Source organism: Tiliqua scincoides, chromosome 4 (genome assembly GCF_035046505.1).
Source record: "Tiliqua scincoides isolate rTilSci1 chromosome 4, rTilSci1.hap2, whole genome shotgun sequence".
Lineage (NCBI taxonomy): Eukaryota > Metazoa > Chordata > Lepidosauria > Squamata > Scincidae > Tiliqua > Tiliqua scincoides.
Window position 1 is genome coordinate 163,332,173 of NC_089824.1, and position 9,654 is coordinate 163,341,826.

Sequence of the window (9,654 nt, forward strand, 5' to 3'; positions counted from 1 at the left end):
ACAGCGTTGCATTCTTCAGTGCAAGTCTGGCCTCTATTATATCTTCTGAGAGAGGACAGTTATACACCAATTGGGCACTGATTTGGGAAAGATTCCCCTTTAAAAACATATGGGGGATTCATAGTCCGTGTCTGCATTCCAAAGGGGGTCTCCACTTGCTGAACAAAAGAAATAGATCGCTTTTGTGATCTTTAAATGCAGACGTTGAGTCTGAGCCACCAAGTGAATCTTCCCAGCATACATAGATAGGCTGTATGTTTTCCAGCAGTTTCTCAATGTCCTCTTTTGTCCTCAGCCTCTGCTCATCCCGTGTCATCCAGATCCAGCCACAAGAATATGCTGATGCAAATGACAACCACACTGCACCTCCTTTTTCCCATGGACACCCAGCACTAGCCACCAGCACACGAATCACCACCACAGTGCAGGCCTTCACCCAGTGTGATCCCTCCGGACGGCACGTGGTCACCATCTTACCACCTACACAGCATGTCTTCACCACTCCCTCCACTTTGCTACCAGCCAACCCTCTGGGCTCACAAGTCTTCACCCCTGCCAGCTCCACCCGGGACCTCCTGGCACAGATGGATGAGGGCAAAGGTGCTCAGAAATGTGTGCCATTGCCCTTTTGTCGGTGGAATCTCTCCAGTTTTGCTCGTGACAAATATGCACCCATCCTGCTGCAAAGCCAGACCAAGGTAGGCTGCAGAGAGCTGCTCTCATGAGTTTTGTGAGTTGCCATGCCCTGGGCAGGGAAATAAAAGAAAAGCACAACTCCCTGGGTAGCCAGTCTGTAGTTCATTTATGGCCCATCTGGTCAGTAGGGGGGGGAAAAACTTTTTGACCTTCCCAGCTAATTGGAGTAGAGGACTGTGTACTTATCCAAGCCAATCTGGAATGTATTTATTGTGCTCTTTAGCCAATCTCAAATGAAGACATTATGTGTCTCCCCTCTCATTGTTACTGCCCATCCAGTTCAGAAGAAGAATTTTAATATACAGTACATCACAGCCAACTGGGACAAAGATTCCAAGTCCAGTGTAATGATAAAAAGATAAGTGGTCTGTGTATTTCCTGGGGAACTTTGGCACATCCACTCAGGTAGAGATGAGAGCTTCATAAATTTCTTAAGTATTCTAGAAATAGGTGTTTATGTCAGCCCCAAACAATCCAGATTGTCCAAGATTTTCTCTCTTTCTCTTCAAAGAGAGATGCCCTTTGAGAGCCTGGAGGTGGGAGAATCTTTTCTATTTCACTTAATTAAAAACAAAACATTGATATGGTATCCTGCATGGAAGACTCCAGGGCTCTCAAACTTGATGCTGTTGCCTAACATCTATGTGCTGAAATCCCAGGAACTTAGATGTCAATTCCATTGGGGCAGGGCCAACCCATAGATTGCACAAACAATGCAACTCATGTCTAACTCTGGATTGCAGGCAGTGGTGAATAGACTCAGGATGCTTTTAACACCGAGTCTGCTGCCTCCACACCCCTCCAACATGCTCCAAACCACTTCCCACTTGCTTTTAGTTATCAGGAAGTCATTCAGAAGGCAGTGATCCACTTCTGTACTCCTTTACCTCACTCCTTTTCATGTAGTCCCTTTAAATAAAACAGGAAGTGCAAGATGAATTGGGATCACAAGAAAGGTGATAGGGAGGTGGATCATCACCTTTTGTGTACTTTCTTTGGCAGCAGTGCCACTGCCGCCACCCTCCTTCTTGGAAGTAAGGGGATTGGGCATAGATGCACCTCAGCCACAACCTGACCTCAGGCTGGCGCTTCATTGGAGCAACTCATATCCCCGTATGTAGGCACCAGGAGTAAGACTGGATGGGCACAGTTCCAGACTCCAGGCAGCTCCTTGGTCCTTCTCCTTGCAAGAGGAGGCCAAGGCTCTTGAAAGCAGTCATGGAAAAGTTGATTCTGTGAAGTGGGAGATTGATTGCACACATATTGACTCTTTCCATTCTGCATTTCCAGGGAATTGTGGTGGTTCTGTTCCTGGCACTACTGGGCCTGAGCCTCTATGGCACAACCAAGGTGCATGATGGGCTCTACCTGACAGATATTGTACCACGAGACACAAAGGAGCATGCGTTCATTTCAGCTCAGTTCAAGTACTTCTCCTTTTATAACATGTTCGTGGTAACGAAAGGTGGCTTTGATTACCCAAACTCACAGGAAGCCCTCTATGGCTTGCACCAGGCCTTCACTACTATCCAATATGTTGTGCGTGACGAGAACCACCAGCTGCCTAAGATGTGGCTGCACTACTTCCAGGACTGGTTGCGAGGTGAGTGAAAGACTTTTGCCAACCCTCTCCTCTCTCCCAGGCCTGTTTCTGTCTGAAGAACTGGAATGGGAACTGGCTTTCAATGACCAGTGCAGTGTGTGTGTGTGTGTGTGTGTGTGTGTGTGTGTGTGTGTGGCTTTCAATGGCCAGTGCAGTGTGTGTGTGTGTGTGTGTGTGTGTGAGGAACGGATCCAAGAGGGTGCATGGTGCCCCCTTCCCTGTGGCAGCAGGGAAGGGTGTCCGCTGAGATGGGGAACAAAATTGGGTGCCAGGAGAACACCCAGTGGGCAGGACACTGGCAAGTTTGGCTGGAATGGGAGCCCAGGTCTACCTGCCCAGCAAACTTGGTCAGAGAGGCCAAAGTTCAACCAGGAGCCCAGGTCTACCTGCCTGGTTGACCTGGGCTCTGGAGTTGGTAGTGCTCAGGACCCCCCCCAACACAAGCACCGAATCTGCCCAGTGTGTGTGCACACAAGAAAGAGAGAGAAAAGTGTCTCTCTGCTGCACTTGTATAGATGTCTGTCATATAAATGAACTGTTTCTGTTGTTCTAAAGCAGGGGCAGAAACAGGCTCAAACTGTAAGTTTGAGGTCATTGTCCTGAGGCATATGGAAGGAGACAATGCGGAAGGGAGGATGTTGACATAGCCCATGAGAGGGTTTTTTTGGAGTGATGGGTCTTGCAGATGGCAGTCCCTAAACTGTGCACTCCCTGTGTCCCAGGTCTACAAGCAGCTTTCGATCAGGACTGGGAAGCTGGGCACATCACCAGGGAGAATTATCGCAACGGGTCCGAGGATGGTGCCCTGGCATACAAGCTCCTCATCCAGACGGGCAGCAAGAAGGAACCCTTCAACTTAAATTATGTAAGTGTGGAAGCCAGTGTTTTAAAAGGGGATCAGGAGAAGGGGAGCGGGCAGGCAAAGGGTACTCACAGAACCATGAGAAGTAAAGGTGAGTCCTTAGTATACCTGGAGTGAGAATTCACTTCTGAAAGATAGTGAAGAGAGAGAAAGGAAAGCTTCCTCCAAATATGTTCCTCCACACGTATTTGGGAGCCTTACCTTTCTCTTCTGCTTGCCCTACAGTTGACAACTCGCCGCCTGGTGGATGAGAATGGAATCATTCCTCCTGATATCTTCTACATCTGCTTAACAGTGTGGGTGAGCAATGACCCCCTTGGCTTTGCTGCCTCTCAAGCCAACTTCTATCCACCACCCCCAGAGTGGATCCACGACAAGTATGACGCCACTGGCGAGAACCTTCGAAGTGAGTATAGACCAAAGCCCCACTGCCATTTAGCTTTCCACCATAAGTTATTGTTTCAGCCCTAGAGCCAGTTTCATTGTAATTTCACAGCATAAATCCTAATGCTGTATGTTTCCTGCATTTTCGAGCCATGTCTACCTTACCAAGCGGCTGGGAATATGGAGAAAGGCGATGATTGCTCTTGGGCTCTAGGAATGTGTGTGGGGGCAGGAGGTCACTATATCTGATGACTGCTTCTCTTTCTGACAGTCCCAGCTGCACAGCCCTTGGAGTTTGCTCAGTTCCCCTTCTACCTCAATGGATTGCGACAGACATCAGACTTTGTGGCAGCTATTGAGAGTGTGCGTGCCATCTGCGATGAGGCTGCCCAGGCACATGGCGTGCTCAGTTACCCCAGTGGCTACCCTTTCCTCTTTTGGGAACAGTACATTGGCCTACGCCACTGGCTTCTGCAGGCTATCAGCATCGTATTGGTCTGCACTTTTCTGGTGTGCACCCTGTTGCTACTCAATCCGTGGACGGCCAGCATCATTGTGAGTATTCTGCTTCACAAACAAAAAAAAATCTAGTGTTACAATTTGCATAATTTACAGAAATTGAGTGTACGGTTGCTGAATCCGAATTTTTTTTACAGACATTTAGACTTCACATTTTTTAAAATGAACACAAAATATTTTTACATACGTGTCTAAAATAAGATATGCACATAACGAACACACATTTGTCAACATGTGAATTATACAAAGCACATACAACAAGGAGCCAGGATTAGGCACACACTGCATGTACTTACAATGGCAAAAATTCTTCTTGGAAAATGCTCTTTCCATCTAGAAAATCAGTATCCCTACAGCAAAAAAGCACCTCTCTGTATTGTCACCAAGTTTCTCTCCATGGTGCTGAAGGGGTTAAGCGTACATGTGATTGGCCTGCACACAGCTGTTCAGGTGCCCCACTGTATTTGCATCCCTATCCACCCCTGTGACTGGGGTGTCCCCCAATCCTGCACCCCTGTTGCTGCTTATTATCTTCTATATTAATTAACTTTCGTCTAAACCACTATTGTAACTCTGCTGTAATAATCTTTCATTCAGAAATCGCACATATTTCCTTGTGGCATAAGAATACCTGGTGATGAATGCTAATTGTAAATGAATAACTTGAATCACTTGCCCAGTACCACATGCCTGCTTGATACCATAACTATTAATGTTGTTATACCTTTATGGTTCCAACCCTCACTGCATCTTCATAATATCCATAGCTATTGGCATTCATAGCTGATTAACATTCATAGTCATGAGGGCTATATTATTGCTCTAAAGAAACTGAAAATCTACCACCCAACATCCTAATTTGATGCCAAAAATAAAGTTAAATTTAAAATTACACATTTTAAATTATTTTTCTTCTTTAGATATGTACACACACACAAACACACACACACACACACACCCAGAGAGAGAAACAGGTGACAATGGGGAAGAAAGCATATAGGATTCTAAGGCAGTGCATATGTTGAGGCAGGAAAGAGGACTGTGGAGAATTCTGTTGGGCCCATAAACTCTTATTTTTGAATGTTGAAAATTGGACAGAACTCTCTTCTGGTTTCTTTCCCTACAATCTCCTCTGCAATGAGGAAGACTAGTCACATTCTGGGTTACTATGAGATTCATAGTTCTTTGCATGTGACACTAGGTTTTATGGCAGGCAAGCAGCTTATCAGTACTTGTTTGATCTATTAATGAACACATAGATTTGTAGATTCATGTTTGTAATCTGCCTGTTGTCACATCATCACTGCTATGAATGACATGTCCAGAATCATGGTTTCTGAGTGAACAGACTAACTTGTCCTCTCTCTAATCTAGGTATTCATTCTGGCTATGATGACAGTTGAGCTCTTTGGTATCATGGGTCTGATGGGCATTAAACTGAGTGCCATCCCTGTGGTCATCCTCATTGCCTCTGTGGGAATTGGAGTGGAGTTCACTGTCCATGTGGCTCTGGTAAGTAAGCAAGTATGTAAGTACACAAGTATGGCCCATGATGTTATTCCATTGTACATCCCTAAGTCAGACTCATGTCAGCACATGTGATTCACTGTCTTTCTGTGAGTCCAAACAGAAGGGAATAGATTTCTCTGAACACATTTCAAAAAGGCCATGTATTATTTTCCTCACAGCAGATGCCTTAGTGTATAATAATATAACCATATTGATCCAAATGATCTTGACAGCCAGCCTGAACAAGGTTCTAATCTGGGTTTAGATTCATGTTTTGATGAGTTACGGTGTTCACATGGGAGAGTTGGCAAATTGTGGATACTCAAGACCATTTAAATTGGATGAGTTACTCCTTTACATCTTAACCAACCTGTTGTAGTCCCATTCAGGATGGTCAGAGTTGAATTTATCCCACTTCTGTATTTGTGGGCACATAATCTGTGTTTGTGGGTACATAACCTGGGGTTTGTAGTTCGTTTGGATTAATTAATGCTGAATAATTATATATGGAATGAGAAGAACTTAGCTGTAGTCTGTTGTCAAAGAAGCAAGTGTGAGAACTATAATTGTGGATGAAGCCATCCTAGCTCCAGCAATAACATCAGACTTGGTATGCAAGGACAGGCTTAGGCATTTGACCATCCATTTCCCTCAGTCTGGTGTCTGGCCAGAATCCGTATGGTAACTAGTTCCTTTCTGAGAGGCTGTTTGAATGAGTCTGAGAGACTGTTTGGATGAGTCTCTTCTGACTGTTCACTCTTCCTCAGGGCTTTCTAACAGCTATTGGCAACCGGAACCTGCGCTCTACTGTGGCCTTAGAGCATACGTTTGCCCCTGTGATGGATGGCGCTGTCTCCACTCTGCTGGGAGTACTTATGTTAGCTGGTTCAGAATTCGACTTCATTCTGAGGTACTATTCTGTGACTTTTCCCCTATTTGCATACATATTCTAGTGGGTACTTCAATTGTATCAGACTTCAGGATATCAGAAAAAGGAGGGCTTACAAAATGGGAAACTGTGTTTCTTGTGGTTTGGACATTACCATGCAGGGCTGTAGGCCTAAGGAACTCACTGTACAAGAATGGAAATAATCTAATGAGATTTAAGTCAGTTCTAAGGATGATTGGTACTCTACCAAATTTGGGCAAGGATAGATCTGTTGTCTCAAGGCAACATAAAGGGCTGTGGTGAGGCCCTTCTGTGGGTCATTTCTTCCATGTCTTGCTCCTTCCCCTATGGCACTGAAGACATGGCAATTCTAAGAGGCTATGTTGGCTTAGAGAGAGAGTAGGGCACTGCATTATCCAAGTGCGGCCTCTGTGATAGAGCATGTCTCCTTAGGTGGAGAGTACAAACAAGGCCACCACTTATCTGCCTGGGTCCCCAGGTAACAGAATTTCCCAGGAGTTAATATATATGCATGGATAGAATAATGTGCATAGGAGTGAGTAATGCATATTCATATAGGGGTGTATATGTTTGATCAATGGATGTATGTGATAGCAATGAGAGCATTAGAGAGAGTGAACTGGTGTGTTAACTAGGAAGCCTTTCTCAGCTCTACATCCCATAGTGCCTTGCAGAAAAGCCCAGGTGCTTCACTGATGTCTGTTAGCACCTAGATAAACATCCTCCCTTCTCACATAGGCCACAGGGCTGCACTGAGATTCAGCTACTGAGATGTGGGATGAAAACAAGTGACAATGAATTCTTATTAATTGGGTTCTAAAACATGTAGGTGATCAGCACAGATGACATTTTATGACCACCTCTTCTCTTTTTAAGGTATTTCTTTGCTGTGCTCACCATCCTTACAATTCTGGGGTTGCTCAATGGCCTAGTGCTGCTACCAGTCCTGCTGTCTATCATTGGTCCCCCTGCTGAGGTAAGAGAACTCCTGTTTCTGATCCCCTACTCCAGTGGAGAGCTATGGGGGTGGAGAGGAGGGGAACTTGTATCCCATTGTCATGCCACTAGATTGAGGTGGAGGGGGGGGTGTCTGAACTTGTTTACAAAACCTTATGCAAAACCTTCAGCAATGAATGAGTAGATAACAGATTTGTTTTTCAGCTATCCTCAGTAGATTTCAAGATTCACTTAGGCTGAACCTCTGTGTGTGCATAATGTTTCCCTGTTTTCTCAGTGTGCTTTTCTACTTTCCATTTTTCAGGTCACCCCAGCAGATAATGGCAGCCGCCTGCCAACACCATCACCAGTCCCCCCACCCATCAGCCACCACAGTTTTTATGTGCGCCAGCATGGTGGGGCTTTTGGTGACTCCTCAGACTCAGAGTATTATTCAGAGAGTACTGGTGCATCGGATACTGGTGAAGATGACCGCAGCACCTACATCATTCCACCAACACAATCGCACATCTTGGTCAAGGCCAGCAAAAGCCCCAGCTTCCCCAAAATCACTGTAAGTGCCCACCAGAATTTAGGTTTGCCTGAACTCTGGCCTTTCTTGGAAGGACAGCAGAGTCTAATGTGATGAACAGAGGTGAAACAAAGGCTCCTGGAGTCCAACTCCAGCATAAGAATAATGTTACATGCAGCGCAATCCTATCTTGCACAGGAACAGGCAGGCCAGGAGGCCTGCGCTGTATCCAGCGCAAGATTGGGGTCAGAAGTGCCTCGGCTGGAGGCAAGGGTGTGCAATAGGAACTCATGGTGTGTTCTCAGGACATTGAGGGCTTTTGGAATTATAGATGTGTCAAGAGGTAGTCATTGTTCCTTGTTCCTTGTTTATAGACTTAGGCCCAAATCCTAACCCACTTTCCAGCTCTGGCATAGCGGTGCCAATGGGACATGTGCTGCATCCTGCAGTTGGGTGTCACTCACAGAGGCCTCCTCAAAGTAAGGGAATGTTTGTTCCCTTACCTTGGAGCTGCATTGCCTTTATGTTGGTGTTGGAAAGTGGGTTACGATTGAGCCCTTAGGAGATCATCTTTCCTTTTTGGTGCCTCAATTTTGCTTTGTTGGCATTAATGCTTCAGTGTTTGAAAGCTCTGAGAATTGCTGTGAAATGTTCATGGTTTCTTTAACAGTTTTTCTCCCAATATTTTCTTAGGGTGCTCTTCCCTGTCATATCCAGCACACTCACACCGTTGTTTTTCGTTCTGGACAGGTGGTGAAAAGCTACAAGACAAGCTTAGAATCACCTCTATCACTGTGCAGCCCAGACTGGACTCAAACCACAACTCCTGGGGGCCACTTACCATCTTCCACTGCAGATGTCAAGGATGCTTTACAGCAGCAAGAACAGCCTAATCACAGACTAGGGCCTCAGCTGACTCAGACTGCTCACATCCCCCTTCGGACTGACCACACTGCCCACAGCACCAAAGTGCCACCTCTTGGACCTGGGGGCACTTTCACCACAGTTACAGCCACTGCCTCAGTGATGCTAGCCTTGCATCCGTCTTTGCCCGGTTCATGTCGGGGCTACACACATGAGGGCTTTGAATCTGATGGTCCTGAGGAGCCCGGCCTAGACTTGTGTAACAACTTGGAACTGCGTGACCTGGCCCAGAGACACTAGCCCCCCATTTTCACCAAGCCAAGGTCTTGATGCTAGAACTCCCACCTCAGGGATGGGATGTGCACAGTATCCCAGGGGAATGGGGGCCCAGGTTCATACATGCATTGTGGACTGTGATGCAGGCTGGATACATAGAAACTCCTGCACTGTGTCTGACCAACTGTAGACATGGGTAGTGCCTTTGGAAACTGGAGCAAGGAGGCCAGATGAGCAACTCCGACTCCAGTCAGGGAAAAGGATGATGGAAGAATGCCTCAGCACCTTGTTCGTCACACTCCCATGCTTTGATTCTCTAAGTATCTACCACCAAAAAGCATGCTGGGCCCATTGGCCACCCAGATTTCTGGCTCCAAAATACTCCCAGTTTGTGTCCTTATGTTGGACTGATGGCCCATACAACATCGGGCCCACTCATCTGAAGGCAGGGAGGTTACAGCCCCATCAAATCTGGAAAGTGACAAGTGAACATTTCCCATGTGCTGCGTGAACCATCTCCTGGCCATTGTTGGGGCAGGGCATCACTACTGCCCAAACAGCCC

General features: G+C 46.2%; 1 protein-coding gene across 1 annotated transcript in view; it reads left to right on the top strand.

Moving 5' to 3' along the window:
* The window catches only part of PTCH2 (patched 2), a 58,268-nt gene extending 49,153 nt beyond the window's left edge, over positions 1–9,115 (top strand). Inside the window, exons 14-23 of the mRNA XM_066623537.1 lie at positions 296–698; positions 1,987–2,299; positions 3,022–3,164; positions 3,387–3,567; positions 3,817–4,100; positions 5,439–5,576; positions 6,341–6,483; positions 7,360–7,459; positions 7,745–7,993; positions 8,702–9,115. Coding sequence (XP_066479634.1) covers positions 296–698; positions 1,987–2,299; positions 3,022–3,164; positions 3,387–3,567; positions 3,817–4,100; positions 5,439–5,576; positions 6,341–6,483; positions 7,360–7,459; positions 7,745–7,993; positions 8,702–9,115 — 2,368 coding nt within the window. The remainder of the gene's footprint in view (positions 1–295; positions 699–1,986; positions 2,300–3,021; positions 3,165–3,386; positions 3,568–3,816; positions 4,101–5,438; positions 5,577–6,340; positions 6,484–7,359; positions 7,460–7,744; positions 7,994–8,701) is intronic.
* The last annotated feature ends 539 nt before the right edge of the window (positions 9,116–9,654 follow it).